The 18,665-nt window shown below is 46.9% G+C and overlaps 2 protein-coding genes and 1 pseudogene across 4 annotated transcripts in view; 2 read left to right on the forward strand and 1 right to left on the reverse strand.

Moving 5' to 3' along the window:
- Positions 1-14,504, forward strand: part of LOC129675234 (stimulated by retinoic acid gene 6 protein-like) — a 39,434-nt gene extending 24,930 nt beyond the window's left edge. For all 3 annotated transcript variants that reach the window (XM_055605260.1, XM_055605261.1, XM_055605262.1), the window contains 9 exons: positions 241-394; positions 3,111-3,186; positions 6,377-6,458; positions 6,653-6,701; positions 7,105-7,222; positions 8,205-8,324; positions 9,476-9,639; positions 10,616-10,762; positions 11,311-14,504. In XM_055605260.1, coding sequence (XP_055461235.1) covers positions 241-394; positions 3,111-3,186; positions 6,377-6,458; positions 6,653-6,701; positions 7,105-7,222; positions 8,205-8,324; positions 9,476-9,639; positions 10,616-10,762; positions 11,311-11,459 — 1,059 coding nt within the window. In that variant the 3' untranslated portion in view covers positions 11,460-14,504. The remainder of the gene's footprint in view (positions 1-240; positions 395-3,110; positions 3,187-6,376; positions 6,459-6,652; positions 6,702-7,104; positions 7,223-8,204; positions 8,325-9,475; positions 9,640-10,615; positions 10,763-11,310) is intronic.
- A 1,927-nt stretch (positions 14,505-16,431) lies between these two features.
- On the reverse strand, positions 16,432-18,286 carry LOC129675244 (40S ribosomal protein S2-like; annotated as a pseudogene).
- A 142-nt stretch (positions 18,287-18,428) lies between these two features.
- The window catches only part of Ccdc180 (coiled-coil domain containing 180), a 59,677-nt gene continuing 59,440 nt past the window's right edge, over positions 18,429-18,665 (forward strand). Inside the window, 1 exon segment of the mRNA XM_055605228.1 lies at positions 18,429-18,459. The gene's annotated coding sequence lies outside the window, so the exon portion shown is untranslated.

Raw genomic sequence — 18,665 nt, forward strand, 5'->3', positions numbered from 1 at the left:
GTGTGTGTGTGTGTGTGTGTGTGTGTGTGTGTGTGTGTGTGTGTGTGTGGTATGGCCCCTGGGGTCAACCATCCATCACTGGATTAGATTATCTTTCAAGTATTCTTTGAGTCATTATGGTTGAAGAACGAGCTTGCATGTGGTCGTTTTTAAGAGTTTGTGGCTACCTGGAAAAGGCTGGCCCACAGCTCTAAAGAGCCTGTCTCAGGGGACCTTGACGCCTGCGCTCTACATCTCCAGTTCATCGTCATTGAATTCTGTGTGTTTCTGCATGTGAGAGACAAGCTGGATGTGTTTGAAGACAAGCTGCAGAGCTACCTCATCCACATGAATGAGACGGGGCCCTTGACCCCAGTTATCCTACAGGTGAAGGAACTGATCAGCGTCGCTAAAGGTAAAGCCATCCACTCCCATCATCCACTCCCATTCGAATTGCCTGACCCTGGTGTCTGGATTTCTTCTGTGTTAGAGTTGGGTTGTGCCTCTCTGGTCCACTAGGAAAGAGAGATAAGGCTGAACTGAAGCTGCCCATAGACATTTCTGATTTTTAGTTGTTTTAGTTTCCTATCCTGTTGTGGTGATAAGCTACAAACACAACTTAAGGGAGAAAGTTTATTCTGGTCTGCAGTTCTAGGCACATGCTGTCCTAGAGGGAAATCAAAGTGGCAGGAGCTTGAAGCAGTGGGTCACATCAGACCCACAGTCAGGAGATAAGAGGCAAGTGCATTCTGGGCTCAGTTCCCTCTCTCCATTTAAACAGACCAAGCACCGGCAGGTCTATCCATGGAGGCACAATGACCAAGGCAACTTATATAAGGGTTGGTGTGGGCTTATGGTGCATTGTAGCAGGAAGGTAGCAAACAGCAGGACCACTAGAGCAGAAGCTGAGTTCCCATCTTGCATTATGAGCAAGAGCCTTTAAACTTTCAAAATAAGCCTGCCATGACATACCTCCTCCAACAAGGCCTCATCTCCTAAACTTCCCAAACAGCGCCACCAAGTGGGCACCAAGCATTCCAACATCTGACCCTCTGGGGAACAATCCCTTACCACAATCCCTTAAGTCAGTGGTTCTCAAACTGCGGGGTCATGACCCCTTTGGGCATCATCAGACATTCTGCATTTACATTACAATTCACAACAGAAGCAAAATTACAGTTATGAAGTATCAACAAAATAATTTTCTGGTTGGGGGTCACCACAACATGAGGATTAAAGGGTCACAGCATTAGGAAGGCTGAGAACCACTGCAAGTCCTAAGACGCCTGTTGCAAGTGATTTTCTTCCCATCAAAGCCAGAAGAGGACATCTTTGGTATGAACTGCTTTCTTATAGCTCTGTGGTCACAGAAAGCTACCTTGTGAGTGAACACTGAGGCAACAGCTGATCCTTCCGCACTGCTTCACTGTGGCCTGTGAACATTTTAAGGGTCTTTAGTGTAGACATGTTCAGTGACGAGTCCTTGAGCTCTACACCCAAAGAGCACATTATACTGACATTTTACTACACCCATTTTTTTTTTAAAGAGTTGTTTATTTTTTTACGTGAGGTGTGTATGCACCTCTGTGCTGGTGCTCTCAGAGTCAGAAGAGGGTCTCAGATCTTCTAGAACTTGAATTAGGATGGTTTTGCGTTACCATGAAGCCTGGAAACTGATTCCAGGTTCTCTACAAGAGCAATTAGTGCTCTTAACTGTGGAGCCCTCCCTCCTGTCCAGGGACGCCCATTCTAGGTTGTGAGCCTTAGTCTTCGATGGCTGAGCTCTCTCCTCAGCTCCATAACACCCATTCTTAATCTTACTTGTGGCAGTCTCCACTTCCGCCTCTGTTCTGGACATTTGTTGTTGCCTTGAGGCAAGGTAGCGTAGGAGAGCCTTGAACCAAATGTAATGAATGATTTTGAATTTCCGATGCTCCTGCCTCCATCTCCCACTTCGAGGTTCTGGGAGTCCAGGACATGCCCCATCTCTTACTTTCCTTTTCTTGTCTGCTTGCTTGGGTCAGAGCCTTCTTTACAGTTCCAGTAGAACTGGTGAGAGTGGGCACCACTTTTTCTTGATTTACAGGTTGAGGTGAGCACTTTCAGCCCTTCACCCTGAAGAATAATGTCCCGTGTGGCTTGTTAGTAGAAGCCCCTTGACTGACAAGCTGAGGAAGTTCTCTGCTCTTCCTAGTCAGCTGAGCGTTTGTCATATAGTCCTCCACAACTAATGAGAGCCAGCTCCATGGAAGCTCTAAGCCCAATGACTAACCCTTCTCCCTGTTTCCATACCCCTCTCTCATGAGCACTCAGAGTCTTTCTGAAAGCCAAGTAGAGCCCATGATGGTTTGCACTGATTGTCAACTTAGCAAGGTCTAGAACCACCTAGGAAAGGAACCTATGGGCATGGCAGCAAGGGAGCTGCTTTGTTAGGTTACCTGAGGTAGGAAGACTCACCTTAAATGTGGATGGGACAATATTATAAGCCAGGTCCTAGACTGAATAAAAAGAAGGATTGCTGAGTGCCAGCTTTCATCTCCCTCTGCTTCCTGGCCGCAATGAAATGTGACTAGCTGCCTCAAACTCATGCCACCAAAGGCCACCATGACTTCCCCACCATGACTGTTGTACCTTAGAACTATAAGCCAAAGTAAACCCTCTCTTCCTTAAACTGCCTCGCCAGGGTATTTTGTTACAGTAACAGAAAAGTAACCAAGACACATCCTAAATAACAAAACCTGCTGAAAGATGGATGCTACAACCTCTTGATAATAGCTGCTCTGTAACCAGTGGACCCCCACTCCATCCCCTCCCCCAAAGTTGCAATTAGAAGTCAGTCATTATGGTATTTTCCATGGACGGGGCCTCTTGATGATGTAGCTCATGCATAGTTTTCCAGACATCAATTGAGTGTAGTTAGAACATTTTACTATCAAAGGTTTCAGATGGTCATGCAGGAAATCAACTCTACCAAGGATGTATGTGGCTAAACTGGGCACAGACTGACCCACAGAGACTGAGGTAAAGGAGTGTAACCAGTTTGCTTAGATCTCCCCAATGAGGATCTGTGCTCTGCTGTTCCACTTCAGGCGTGTTTTCTGAGCCCTCTCATGTCACCCTTCACATTCCAGGAGCCTGGGTGGTGACCATTGTTCCTGCCTCCCTCACGTGTGTCAGCTATCTCTTCCACATTTTGGTCTGCTACAGGTAAGAGAGTCATAAGAGCCATTTGTATGACTTCAGCCAAAAATAGGCACGACAACTTCACCCAGACTTAGTGTGGCACTAGGGAGTGAACACAAGGACCAAGTATGGTCAAGCACAACTTTTGTTGAGAATAATATAAGCGTAACTATCAGGTTGAACATCATCCCAGCTTCACTCCAACCTTGGGAAGTGAATATTTTCCTCTCAGTGTTTACAGGTGGCAAAGTGGAGACTCAACAAGATTAAACAGCATGCTCAAGCACTGAGCAGAGGGGCAAATCCTCCTGAGACCCAGAGACCTTGGTATTGCTTGTGTGTTCTGCTTCATTGTTGGGTGTCAGATCTGCCCCGCTTTTCAGAGCTGATAACACCAGGCTTCCACAGGGAAGTCTAGCTCAGGGGAACATTGGTGGAGGTGAGGTCAGGAGGCCTAGGAGCAGCTACCTCAAGAACAGCAGTGCAGGAAGAGGACACATGCTTGTGTTCTTTCTCTGCATGTCACTCTGTCTCTGTCTCTGTCTATCTGTCTGTCTCTTTCTCTCCAGCTTTCTTTGTGTCTCTGTATACATCTTGTACCTTGATAGCACTTCCTTCTTTAGGTTAGAGAATTTTTCTTCTATGATTTTTATTGAAAATATTCTCTGTGCTTTTTGATCTGGGTTTTTTTTTCTTCCTCTATGCCTATTATTCTTAGGTTTTTGTTTGTTTGTTTTGTTTTTGTTTTTCATGGTGTCCCAGATTTCCTGGATATTTTGTGACTTGAAATTTTTAGATTTAACCTTTAACACTAATGGCATTTGACCATGTTCTTCTATTTTGTGTTCAGTACCTGAGATTCTCTTCCTTCTTTTGAATTCTGTTGCTGAGGATTGCTTCTGAGGTTCCTATATTTTTCATTTCCAGTTTTCCCTTGCTTTGGATTTTCTTTATTGACTGTTTTCTCTTTCATGCCTTGAGCACTTTTCTTCATTTCATTCCACTATTTGTGTTTTCATGGATTTCATTAATGGGTTTATTCAAATCCTCCTTAAGGTCTTTGACTGTATTCACAAAAGCCATTTTGAAGTTCTTTCAACAATATTGTGTTTCTCATAGTCTTTTGTAGCAGGATTGCTGGACCGAGTGGAGACATATCGTCCTTGCTGCTGCTGCGTGTGTGTTTATGCTGGCTTCTAGGCACCTGGGTTGGGGATTGTTGTAATTCCATGTCTTAGTGTCTTGTCTTGTCTTTACTAGGTGGGTTTTCCTTCCTTGGCTTCTGTCGTCCTTTCTGGATCTTAGGAACATGTGGTGGCTATGGGTTGCCTGATAGGGAGTGCTTGCGGGTCCCTGCCAGGTGTGACTTGGGAGCTGGAGTAGAACTTGTTTCTAGGCGTTGGGAATAAGGGGGGTAGGATAGAATGGCAGAGGCTGAGAGTGTCAACAGGAGGGAGGAAAACTGGGTCTGCCATGAGGATTTGACTCCATGGATGACATGGCCAGTGGGTTTCCAGGAGAGAGTGCCTGGGGTGTTGGTGGCTGAGACTAAGGGTTGGGTGAGGAAGGAAAGAAGGAGAGTTGACTCAGAATCCCAATCCCTGGGAGTTGGGACCAAGAGATACATTTTCTCTCTCATTCTAAGAATTCAGTTTAGTGATCACGAAGAGTAGAATCCAGCCAGGAAAAATACTGGAGATTGAATACAAAGTGTTCAAAAAACAGTAATCCACAAATGTGAGTGTGGCCTAGGAACAGGAAACTTCCAACCTGACTGTTGAAAGGTTATTAATATTTAATATTGATTTATATTTTTTAGTAGAGCAGCAGTTACTCCCTAACCAACTATAAAGCCAAAGAACCACACAGAGAGACTAGAATTTACTTAATTAGCTTAGAGCACAATGCTGCGCATTAAACCTCCTAAACCTAACCCTTCTAAACCTCCAAGCTAGTATAGCTTTTTCCCGTTCAGATCTCTCACATTTTACTTGCTTTTTAGTTATATTCTAGGTCCTGTTCATTTCTCCTGATGTTTTCTGGGTCTCTCCTCATGGATCCATCCTGCACTTTCTGTCCTTTCTCTTCCCCTCACCGGACCAGGATGTCCCACCCTATTCTCTGTATTACTCAGCATTGGCTGGTTGGCTTTTATTGACAATACAGGGAACAAATGGTGGCATGTCTACACAAACTTGGGACAGGAGATACTTGGAATAAATACCACAGTGCAGTATCTGGATTGAAACCAGGTAGTGGGGTAGAGAAATCACATTTGAATGAACAAGCGTAAACTGTACACAGGCCACAAGAACATTATGCCAACACCTGGCCTTCACACATAGGTCAGGAACTGGACAGGGGTGTGGGAAAGGAAGTGGAGGAGGTGGGGTTCTGTGAGGGGCTTTTGCTCCTTTAAATTATTTTCTGTTTAAAAATATATTAGGCTGGGCATGGTGTCGCATGCCTTTAATCCCAGCACTCAGGAGGTAGAGGCAGGCAGGTCTCTGTGAGTTTGAGACTAGCCTCGTCTACATAGTGAATTCCAGGACATTCAGAACTATGTATAGGAATCATGTCTCAAAAACAAACAAACAAACAAACAAACAATATATTCCCCAAAATAAAAAAAACAACAAATATGCATTTATTATTATTATTATTGTATGTGTGGACATGTGCATGATGTGTTTGTGTGGGTGCTTGTGCCGTGGCATGTGTGGAGGTCAGAAGACAACTTGTGAGAGAAAATTAGTTCTCTCCTACCGTGTAAGTCCTGGGGGTTGAACTCAGGCCATTAGGCTTTGCATCAAGTGCTTTCACCTGATGAGCCATCTTGCCTGTCTTTGATTTTTTTTTTTTTTCGTCATGTTGCTCTAAGGTTAAGCTAGCAACAAAATCAGCTTCCTGGTGTTAACAGTCTTAAAAATATTATTAAGTCATATGCATTCACAGTGACAGAACAAGAAGTACCGAAAGCAGAATGAGAAAAAGACATATATAATCTAATTTATCAGATTCAGTTTCCACCGTGAATTGATCAATATGTATTGTTTTTATAAACTATAGTATTCTTGAAGACGTCGAAGAGAAATGAGAACTTTGCCAGGAGCTGCAGTTGATACCCTCAGGCCTCCATGGGCCTTTCCGTTGAGCACAGACCCTGCAGAAAGGACCACGATTATGAGTGTCCCCTGCTTTTCCTCTTCCCCAGAAAGCACATGAAGAGGCTGTGGGCTGGAGACAAACAGTTCCTCCCCCAGAAGTTCCGCAGTCCCTCCTCAGAGGCGAGCATGGTGAGCGTGCGGGGGCACTGAGCCACACCTGACAGGGCAGCGGGAGCAGAGATGAACCTGCAGCCATGTGACCAACCTGCTTTGGTTGACGGGTCACCCTCGAGATGGGGGCCTTGGGTTGCAAGTCTTCAGGGGAAAGACGCTCTCCTTCTGCTCTGACGTTTACTCCTCCATTCTGCGCCTCTGACTCTCAGGTGGCCATTGCAAGGTACTCTGGCTGGCAAATAGCCTACATCCTTTGGGGTAAGTACCACACCGTGACCCATGCAGCCAGGTACATGTTCCCTAGGCACATGCAGAGCCCCAGCTGTGAGGAGAGACACAGGGCGGGAGAAGCAGTCATAGCTTCCAGCTTTGAGGAGTCTGGAGAGTAGTGGAGAAACACTGTATGTCATCTGCTCATCTCACTGGCTGTCTTTGCTTAGCAGAGGAGGAAGCGGCCCTCCATGCTAGCTCAGGGCTTTGTAGGCGTTGACATTTGAACTACAGGTATCAGAGTGTCCTGTAAGCGGGCAGATAAGGAAATCATGGTAAGCAGGAGGAACAGCGCCCTCTGGTGGAAGAGGGCGTAGGTCAGGTCTGCCTGTAGGAAGGAGTATGGAGCAGGCCATGCCGAACCCTAGTGATCTTTGTGTTTCATCTCCAGGCTACCTCATCGTCCATGTGGTACAGAGCCTCTGTGGTGTGATGCTCATGCATGGCCTGGTGCTGCCCATCGTCCACCACCAAGGCCTGGAGATGCTGCAAGGGCTGGGCCTTGGGGTGTAAGTGCTGAGCAAATGTCCTCTCCTTACTTATCCTGAAGACCCAGCCAAGGGTCCATGGTCTCGGCTCTGAAGGCCCAGGGATGGGTCATCACAGCATCCCACAGGGAGGGAATCTTATGTTTTAAACAAGCTTCCTCTCCCATCATTTTATGGGACCTTCACACTTATCTGTGTGATACTTAGAATTCCATTTTCCAGCAAGGAAATAAGTTGGAGGGGATGAAGTGAGAGGCTGGAGCACAGGAAGGAAGGGGTCCGAATCATGGATAAGTCATCTGATGTGTTGTGCTGCCTGATGTAAAATTCCTCCCTTTCTCAGAGCCCCGCTCGGCTCTCTGGAGACAGTGAGCGGCTGATTGCTGAGTACTTGCCACACCTCTTCCTCATAATGGCTCTGGGAGTTTGGTGCAGCCAGGACAAGTGCTAGAAGGCTCAGAGCTATGTTGAGGGAGGGGGCTGGCTGGAGCCCAAGCCCTCTTTAGTCACCATCCATGTCATTCCAGCATGTCCCACTCTCCAGGAACTTTGCTGCTCTGAACCCCCTGACTTCACATTTGCCTGCAGCCACCTGTGCCTACAGCACCCGTCCTGTCCCCGAGCTCTCTGGCAGCCTTCTCAGCGTATTCTTTGCTTTCACTTTCAACATGAAAGGATTGCACGTGCTTGGCTAGGACTGCCACTCTTGGCAAAAAAGGGGGCATCATGGGAACCATGGTTATGACCTGGAGCTAGAGAATCAGCATGTGGCCTTGGGGACCACCTCCCTGCTGTGGGTTTTTTTTTTTTTTTTTTGTTCTCCCATGTGCACCATGCTCTTGGTAATGGGTAAGACCAAAGCTCAGAGCTTGTTCAGCTGCTCTTCTAGGTGGGCGTTCTCAGGCTCTGTGTGTCTCTGTCTCCCTGTCTCTCACTGTGTGTCAGAGAAGGGCCTGGAACAGCAGAATAGACCGCTTCAGGGTGAACCCGTCTTGTGTTTCAGCCTCACCCTTTCCATTGTTGTGGGCCTCATGATCCTGCAGGTGTGGATTGCTGGCAGATTCTTCCTTCAGCCCAAACTGGGCACAGCTGACAAGCAGAAACCCCTGGCTCTCAACAACAGGTGAGGGAGAGGAGGGGGGAGGGAGGAGGGGCACGTAGGGCTTGCGCTGTTCCTTTGGCCGTCCACCTGGCGGTGGGCAGGCTCTGGAGGGCTCTGAATTCCATGAGAGGCTACAACGCTGTGCACAGGGGTGGGATATGAGACCCAGAACTGCCTTTCCTGGTAGTAGGAGAGCCGTGCGACCTTGTATGGCCTCCCCAAACAGGTCACCTTCAGCGTCCCCATGTGTTAGTTAATTTGCGTTCCTTAAAGAGTTGTTTTAAGGATGAAAGATGTAACATATGGACGGCACCGCCAAGCACATACAGTCCTCCCTCATTCATTCGTTCACTGAGGAAACCTTTAGCACTGACGACAAAGAGTTAGATTCTCCACCCACCACCTCTGAGAGCTTCATAGCTCACCGGAGAGGCCGGCACATGGGTACGGGGTCATGGATTCCTGAGGAATCTAAAGAAGGAGCTGAGGAGGGGTGAGCAGAGGCCGGGAGGGTGGGAGAGGCAGGGGACAAGGGGAGCAGAGCAGTGCTACACTTTCTGCCCGTGGAGAGGAGGAACAGGCTGACAGCTACCGCACCATGGATAGAAGTAGCGAGACGCGAGCTCTGTGTGTTGGGAGACACAGATGTCCACCATACGATGTTACACGGTGGGGGATGCCAAGCGACAGAGTGACAAGACCAGAAAGTCCTCTGTCAGAGGGCTCTGTGACATTCAGGATGCAGCCTGGTCCTGAGGCAATAGGACCGTGTCAGGTGGTCCTTTGGGCCTTTCATTTTGTAGGAAAAGGAACAGCTCTGGCCGGGGTCCTTATGGCAATGGTGGTGAACTGCAGCTTTGTTGCCATCCTTAAACCTGTAGCCCCATGTTTTTTCTTGTCCTCTAAAAGGTCTCACCCAAGAATACATAGGTCACACAAAAAAAGTAGCATTTTCACTCTGATGTGCTCAGGGCTCCTTATCCCTCCCTAGCCCCCACCCCAACCAGGGACCACGCATCCCTCCAGAACTGTTCCACCTGCCATCCAGCAGAGGTCATATGCTTAGGATACAGAATTGCAGAGTTTAACCCCTGGTCTGGATGAAGCTAGAGCTGGCTGAGTTGTCGCCTAGCCTGAAGGAGGGGCTTCCTCTTGCCTGCTTCTCTCTGCAGGAAAGCATTCCACAACTTCAACTACTTCCTGTTTTTCTACAACGTGCTGCTGGGTCTGGGTGCCTGCCTCTCCAGGCTGCTCATCAGCTGCCTCCTGGGCACGTGGCTGATTGCACGCATTGACAGAACCATCATGCAGAGCGGCTATGAGGGTGCAGACATGGGTGAGTCCTGCTGGCCACCTCCTTAGGGGAATAGCAGGCCTCACACCTCTGTGGAAGCTGCCTTAGCCTTATAACTTGTTTTCTGGTGGAGCTCATAAAGGCAAGCGATAGACACACATGTGTCCTGGCCTGAGGAGATGACCGGTCATTAAAGGGCTTGCTGTGCAAGCATGCGGACCTGAGTTTGGTTTCCAGAACCTGTGTTAAAAGCCATGTATGGAATGATCTGCTTGTAATCCCAGTACTTGGGATTTGGAGACGGGGTCGGGGATGGGGGATCCTTAGGGCTGACTAGACAGCCAGCTATTGTAATTGTAATTTTGGGGAAAGAACACATGCAAAAAAATGTGTATTCTGGTGTGCGGTCAGAAGGGAGTTATCTAACCCTGCCCCTTCCATAGGCTGCTGAGGTGTGGGACAGGTGACTCATACTTTCCAAATAGATTGGAGACAAGAACACATCTCAGAATTATTAGTATGGTTACTTGAACATTTAGTGAAGAAAGTATCTGGTGGAATGTACTCTAAAATCAAAACTGTCCATTCCTGAGGAAGCAGAACTAGCCCTTCTAGCCCCAAGCATGGTCACACTTTCCCTCAGCTGTTTAGGATCTGCACTGATGCCCTCTCTGTCTTGTGGCTGTTCTCAGCCCCTTCAAGCCTTGAGTTCTCCATCGACTGTACAGAGCAGAATATTTCTCTTCAAGAATCCCCCCAGATCTTTACTTAACTCTGTAAGAACTCAGACCACCAGGACAAACAATGACTGGCACTATTCCAGTACGGGAGAGGCAGAGGCAGGCGAGTTCAAGGCCAGCCTGGTCCACACAGTGATTCCCAGGCAAGCCAAAGCTGTATAGGGAGACTGTGTCTCAAAAATCCAAACTAAAAAGAATAGCGATCGTATCACAAAAAGTATAAACTGGGCAGTGATGGGAGGCACAACCTGGCCTGACCCGCCTTCTCCTGGTTTCAGGCTTCTGTGCATGGGTTGGTATGCTCTTTGTGGACCATTATCACACCAACCCTGTGCTGGTCAGCTTTTGCCACATTCTGATCACAAGTCACAGGGATCGGAAGCTGCAGAAGACTGTGAAGTACTGGTGCCTGAACCAATCGGCGGGTAACGTCTCCTGTTTGGACCTGCACTGGGTTCAGAGTGGAAAATAGATACCCATGGATTCCTGGGATCCCCAAGAGGATCCAGGTTCCCTTCCTGCTCCCCTCCCTCTGTATCCCAGTAAGCCAGGCTGCTCAGGAGGCACAGCTCCCATTAGTCAAGTGCATGACCTTGTCCTGCAGGCTAGCTTAGCCGCCTATCCGAGAGCTGAGGCCCAGTTCTGCTAGCGCAGCTCTCTGTATCTCATTGTCTTGGGATGCCAGTGACCACCTGAGGCTACCCGGCAGATCCTGTTTCCAAAGTACAGCTAAGATTGCCCTATTGTTTACAGAAAGGTCTCTGAGTTCTTCCTGCCCCTGACAGGCTCAGACATTCTCACTTATGTTCCCCACAGGTCTGTGGGATAACTCACATCCTCACACCTGTCACTCCCCCGGAGTCCAGTGCCTCCTGCCACACTATTGCATTGCATCTGCTCCAAAGGTCTTTGAGAATAGCAGAGGCAACACCCACTCCCACCCCCTGATCTCTTTACTCTGATTCTGTCCTAGGTCCCCGATTCTCAGCCAGGGCCAGAACGAAGTGGTTCCTGCTGCAGACATTGATCAACAATCCGAAACTCATTATGCTTAGAAAATCAAAGTCAGGTCATGGTTCCCAAGAGTTCATGCAGATTCTGCTGACCTGCTCAGATTGCTGATGGGACCACCAACTTCTGCTCCAAAGCCAGGCCATCTGCTCTCAAGAGAGGTTCAGTTTAACCAGCAGCCGCTCCCTACAATGGGACAGGATGACACAGGCACTGTTCATGCACAGGATAGACAGCCCTGGCCACTTGCAGGTCGCCCATCTAGACTGAGGCTTTAAATCCAGGACTGTCTCAATCCCTTGACAAAAAAGAAAAACAATATAAAAAGCAATGCCTGTGGAACAAATTTTGCCCCTCAGTGACCTCCACTATTTTCCGGTAGGCAGTCTTGGGGGTCACCTATTAAGAAGCATGAGATAGGGGCTGGATAGAGGAGATGGCTCGGGTTAAGTGCATTCTCTTGCACGTGTAGAGGACTCACACTCGTTTTCCAGCCGACATATTGGGCAGCTCACACACGTGTCTGCAACTCCAGCTGCAAGGGATCTGACCCTCTTCTGGCCTCTTCAGGCACCTGTACAAATGTGCCAGACACATATACACACAAGTAAAACTAATAATAAACATGAATCTTTAAGACAATTTTTTAAAAGAAGTATGAAGTGGACTTTCTACCCCATGGCCTACGGGGGATGGAATCCGAGCTGATTGGGGCCTTCCTCCTAAAGCAGGAGGACATTTGATGATGGTGTCTGTGTCACATGTTGGGTTCAGTGCCAAAAGGTGGTGAAGCTCATTCAAAAAGACACAAGTGTCAGGCTGGGGTGTGTGTAGACACTGTCCTTATGCAGAGCCCAGCACTACCCAATTGTCATGCCCCAGAGTGGCCCAGGGCAGAATCAGTGTGACCGCTGAGAGTCCCCTATGAGCCTAGGCAAGTGCCGTGAGGACTCAAAGTTTCAGAGTGCTTGCACCTGGTTGTTATGTGCACTTGGTCCTGCTGGTCCTTGTGCCAGCTGAAGCTCTACAACAGCTCTTTAACAATTTGCTTCTAGAAGCAGAGATAATGGAAATCTCTCTGTCTCTCTGTCTCTCTCTCTTACACACACATACATACACACACCCCACTTTCTAGCCCTGTGGCCAAATTAGTTTGTGTTTCTTTATTCACAGATATCTGTATTTGCAAAAGGGGCCAACACCCCAACTCCAGGTGTCAGCTTGAGAACAAAGGTATTCAAAGCACACAGATATCTTTAAGCTTGTACCCAACACTCTAGTCTCTGAAAGGAAGAGATCCAACTTTGGTTGTCTCTGTGGCTTGAGTGCGTATCTCCCAAAGGCCCAGGTTAAGATCCTGAACTGTTAAGACCTTGGTCCCTGGGACAGCACCATGCAGAGGTATGGGACCTGTAGAGGAGTGGTGCCTACTAGGAGGTCCTCAAGTCACTGGATGAGATCTCAGGACTCTGGTCTCTTTGTTTCTTAGCTAATTGGATGAGGATTTTTTGCTCACTAGACATTCCTACCATGAATAGCATGATGCCTCATTCGAAGCCAAAATGAGTGGGCCTCCAAAAACATGAGCCCAAATAAACTTTTTCTCTCCATACATTCACTATCTCGGGCATTTTGTTGCAGTAACAGGGAGCTAATACAGATCTCATGTCATTGAAAGATCCAAGTGTGTGAGTGTGTGTGTGTTTGTCTGTCTGTGTTCTATATAACTCATCAGGAAAATGTAAATTAAAACCATGATTCTATGCCACCACAGAATGGCTAGGATAAAATCCAGTGACTATCAAATGCTGGGGAGGCTACAGACCACTAGGCACACACTGTGGTGTGTGTGAACTGTTACCACTTTCAGAACCTTTGGTAGCATCTCCTAAATTGGACACCACACACTGGCACAGCAATTGTAGAATTAATTACAGGCCAAGTAGAAATGGCTGTGTGTGCTCACCATACACAAGAATGATTAGAACAGCAATCTGGGTACATTCCCGGGTTGTAGAGGATGGAAGAAGCCCTGAGGAAGTGAAGTCCTGAGTGAATGTGTTGACACAGAGCCCATCGCCTCACATTCAGAGGGCTGAGACAGCTTATGTAGAAAATATCCACCATGGCCTTCTCCATCCAGGTATTTACGGCCTGAAGTCTGCTCCGCTTCAGAGGCTGTTCCTACCCGGGTTAGCCAAACCTGCCTCCTTGGTACTGGAAACACTGCTTCTTCTTTGTCCCTCTGCATTCATAACCCCTCCTCTCTGCTCGACTCTGTGTAACAAACGAGCCAAGCTTCTGAGGCTCTGCGGTTTCTCCCTCTGAGAGCCCAGACTACCACACGGCTGGCATTCTGTCCATGTGCTAGGCTGGCTATCGTTGTTTTCATTCTCTCATGTTTCCCAGTCAGGTCAAGTCCCTGGGGCCAAGCATGGACAGGGCTCCAAACTGAAATGAAAAACAGTTACTATGCATTGAAAGTGTAACATAAATAAAATGGACTGTATTTCTAATAATAGAACACTATCAGAAATAAATAATAAGCATATCCTTTTCATAGTAAGTGAGGAAGGTTTTTATCTTTAAACATACTTCAGTTTATTCTTTGACCATTTCATATATGTATATCTATGTGTCTTGATTGTGCATGTATGTCTGTATGTGTCTTTTCCACCCACCCCCACTCCCTCTTCCCTTTTCTCCCAGACACTCGCCCAACACATTTTCCCTCCTACCTTCATGCCCATTCCTGTCTGCATTCTGTCACTGTGATAAAACATTCTGATCAAAGGCTACATAAGAAGGAAGAGGTTTATATCCATTTACATTTCCAGGTCAAAGTATATAACTGTGGGAAGTCAGGATAGAAACTCAAGCGGGACAGGAACCCAAAGGCAGAAACTGAAGCGGAGTCCATAGAGGAACATGGCTTACTGGCTTGCTCCTTCTGCCTCATGCTCAACCTGATTTTCTATAATACCTGGGACCACCTGCCCAGGGTGGCACTGCCCACAGTGGGCTGGGAACATCACTCATCAGCGCCTCATACGCATAGACACAGGTCACTATGATTTGGGCAATCCCCCGATGGAGTTTTCCTCTTCCCAGGACTCTAAATTGTGTCAAGTTGGCAATAAAAACTAATCAGCCCAATGGTTTTGTTGTTGTTGTTTTCCGTTGTTGCTTTGTTTTGTTTAGAAAATATAGCTCTGATGAATCCGGTTGCCTCCATTGACATGGGTGTAGGACCATCCACTGGACCATAGACAAACCTATCAGACTCCACCAGAAACTCTTAGAAGTGATAAATACTTTCAGCAAGTGGCAAGAAACAAAATTAACACTGGAATCAGTAGCACTGATACATAGCAATGACAAACACATTAAGAATGAAATAACGCAGAAGGAATTTCATTCATAGAAGCTTTTTTTTTTTAAGTACCTTAGAATGGGAAAGAGACAAAAACTTGAAAAAAACTCTATAATGAAAACATTGAAACACGGAAGAAAGAAATTGAGGAAGACACCTAGAAAACACGAAGAAATGTTGGATTTTGCTAAAAGCATTTTCTATAACTGAAATGAGCATGTGACTTCAGCCTTTAAATCCATTTACAATATTTGAAACATTTATTGATCTACTTAGTTTCAGCCATCCTTGCATCTCTGGAATAAAGTCAACTTGATTGTGTTCAGTGAGTGATCTTTTTGATGTAGTCTTGAATGTTTTGGTTTTTTTTTAAGTATTTTCTTAAAAACTTTTGGATCTGTGTTCATTGGGGAGATTGGTCTGAAATTTTCTTACCTTGTTGCTTATTTCTCTGGTTTTGGAATCAAGATGATACCAGCTTCATAAAAAGAGGTTAACAAAGTTTTTTCCTTTTTTTTTTGTTTGATGAAATAATTTGATGAGAAGGACTGACACTAGTTCTTCTTTGAAGGTAAAATTCACCAGTGGTTTCATCTGCCCCTAGACTTTCTTTAGTTGGGGGATTTTAACTTACTGCTGCAATCTCATTACTTGTTCTAGACCACATGCTACCATGGCCAGCTCCCAGGCAAGGACAACAATCTGATGTGGAAGCTCAAGCAGGCAGCCTTTCCTGGTATAAGAAAGAGCGGAGATTGAAACCCCCTTCCAAACAAACAAGCAAAACCAAAACCCACCCCCCCACCCACCCAACCAACCAAACAAACAAACAAACAAACAAACAAACAAACAAAAAGTTCTGTTAAAAAAAAAAGTTTTCATTCCTTCCCTGGGTCACATTCTCTCTCTCTCTCTCTCTCTCTCTCTCTCTCTCTCTCTCTCTCAGCTAAAATGAATCCAATCTTTCTTTTATTTCTCCCTGGACCAAAGAATGAGACTGAAAGGGCTTTGCATCTGCTGCTTCCTCCACCTGTGTCAAGGAATGAGAATAGTGTTTTCTAGTCATCACCCTTTGCGTTTCTGATGCTGCGACCAGCTGTGGAAGGTCACTCACTCTAGGACATCAGTGTGGGAAGGACTTTGCCAGCAGGTCTGTTCCTGGACCCTGCCACCATGGAGCAGAGCGTTCCACAGTATATGAGGGTCTCTAGATCATCATCAAAACCGTAATATTGTTTTCATTACTACTTCATAACTGTAATTTTGCTGCTGTTATGAATCATATTGAAAATACTTTTGAGCACAGAGGTTTGTCAAAGGGTTGAGAATACTGTTCTAGATTGTGTCTGGTGTGTTTCTCATTCTGGCCAGGGAGGTCTTAAGCCCTGAATTCTGAGCCCTCCAACCTCTTTTGAACTGGAAAAAATTCAATCTCTTTCAGCCTCTTTTAAAAAAAATAACTTACTTAATTTTATTTTATGTGTATTAATATGAAGGTGTCAGATCCTTTGCAGCTGGTGGTACAGACAGTCATGAGCTGCCATATGGGTGCTGGGAAGTGAACCTGTGTCCTTTGGAAGAGCAGACAGTGCACTTGACCACTGAGCTATCTCTCTAGTACCCTCATTCAGCATCTTTCAGATTCTTTCTTTTTACAATTTATTTTATTTTACAGATTCAATTCACTTTGTTTTTCTTATATAAAAACCCTTATGTAAAAGCCACAGCTGGAGCTTGGGTCCTCTGAACAGAGACTCTGGTGTGGGCTTTCACAAGATGATCAGTGAATTCCTGATAAGGAGACTTGGTGAACAGTTTCTTTCCAGAGGTCAGGGGTCAGATAGCTGTAGGTCTAGGAGATGGCGTCAAAGGTGGCCTTGGCAAAGTTGCCCAGGATGGCAGTGCAGCCCCTGGCTGATGTGTAGCAGTCATCAATACCAGCCGTCATCAGTAGCTTCTTGGGCACAGGAGTAGAGATGATGCCAGTGCCTCTGGGGGCAGGGATGAGACAAACAGAGCCAGAGCAGCCTGTCACCTTGCTTGGAACAGTATGGGGCTTGCCAATCTTGTTGTCCCAATTGCCTCTCTGAACAGGGATGATGGAAAGCTTGGCCAAGATGATGGCTCCGCGGATGGCAGTGTCTACCTCCTTGGAGCACTTAACACCAAGATCAACGTGATGGTTGTAGTCCCCAATAGCAACAAAAGCCTTGAACCTGGTGCGCCGGCCAGCCTGTGTCTGCTTCTGCACTGGCATGATTTTCAGAACCTCATCCTTTAGGGATGCACCCAGGAAAAAGTCGATACTCTCAGATTCCTTAATGGGCAGGGAGAACGGTTAGGTCTCCTTCAAGGACTTTATCTTCATGTCCTTAACCAGGTGGCCGAGCTTGGTGACAGGAATCAGTTCCTTGTCCTCCACAAGCCCTGCAGCCTCACCAATGCCCACGGCCTCAGCCTTGACCTGCAGCCCCTAACACCGCTGCCAAATCCTGGGTAGAAGCTGCTGTGGCCTCCTAATCCTGGGCCTCCCGGTCCTCCACTGAGTCCATTTGGTGTTTTCCCGAAGAAGAAGAAACTTATTTTTTTTTTATTTATTAAAATGTATTCGCTTTGTATCCCAGCTGTAGTCCCCTCCCTTATACCCTCCCAATCCAGTCCTCCCTCCCTCTTTTCTTCCCCGTCCCTCCCTTAGTCCACTGATAGGGGAGGTCCTCCTCCCCTTCCATCTGACCCTAGCCTATCAAGTCTCATCAGGACTGGCTGCATTGTCTTCCTCTTTGGCCTGGTAAGGTTGTGCCCACTCAGGGGGAGGTGATCAGAGAGCCTGGCACTGAGTTCATGTCCAAGACAGTCCCTGTTCCCCTTACTAGGGAACCCCTAGGCATATATCCAAAATATGCTCAAGTATACAACAAGGACATTTGCTCAACCACGTTCATAGCAGCTTTATTCATAATACCAGAATCTGGAAGCAATCCAGATGTCCCTCAACAGAGGAATGGATACAGAAATTGTGGTACATTTACACGATGGAATACTACTCAGCAACTAAAAACAAGGAAATCATGAAATTTGCAGGCAAATGGTGGGATCTAGAAAAGATCATCCTGAGTGAGGTATCCCAGAAGCAGAAAGACACACATGGTATATACTCACTTATTAGTGGATATTAGACCTATAATATAGGATAAACATACTAAAATCTATACACCAAAAGAAGCTAAGAAAGAAGGAGGACCCTGGGTAAGATGCTCACTCCTCATTCAGAAAGGCTAACTGGGGGGACATTGGAAGAGGGAGAAAACAGGGAACAGGACAGGAGCCTACCACAGAGGGCCTCTGAAATACTCTACCCAGCAGGGTATCAAGCAGATGCTGAGACTCACAGTCTTTCAGAGTCTAACAGACAAAGCTCATCTTGTGCTACCTACCTGCACAAGTTGATTTTAATCAGAGCAACAAAGCGAGACTGGATCCCTTGACCACAACAGTCAAGATCTGCACAGGCTCTCTGAACGCCTAGCTTTTGGGAATATTTAAGGGCAATCCAGGGACTCAACATTGAAAGAAGTGGCGAGTTTCACTACTCCGCGTGGGCTCCTGCTATTGCTGAGTGGCAGGGCTCCCTGAGAAGGAATTGTCAGCAGGGCCCGCCCCGCCCCCTCGGGTTGCCTAGGAGACCGCCAGCGTTTTGATGCAGTTGCTGCTGGCGTCTAGGTGAGATCTGTGCTTCAGGTACGGGAGCCTCCAGGATTGGATTAGGGTCTCAAAATCGCTGGGCTTGGAGGGCAGACATTAATCCTGCTCTTTCCAGAAAGTGTCTTGAGATTTACGCCCTGCGCGCTGGCGAGAGCCCGCGTCCTCAGTGAACAGGGCTTATCTGAAGTTCTCTCCCTCTCTCTCTCTCTCTCTCTCTCTCTCTCTCTCTCTCTCTCTCTCTC

The sequence above is a fragment of the Psammomys obesus genome, unplaced genomic scaffold (genome assembly GCF_907164565.1).
Source record: "Psammomys obesus unplaced genomic scaffold, mPsaObe1.curated_primary_1811, whole genome shotgun sequence".
NCBI classification, from domain to species: Eukaryota; Metazoa; Chordata; class Mammalia; order Rodentia; family Muridae; genus Psammomys; species Psammomys obesus.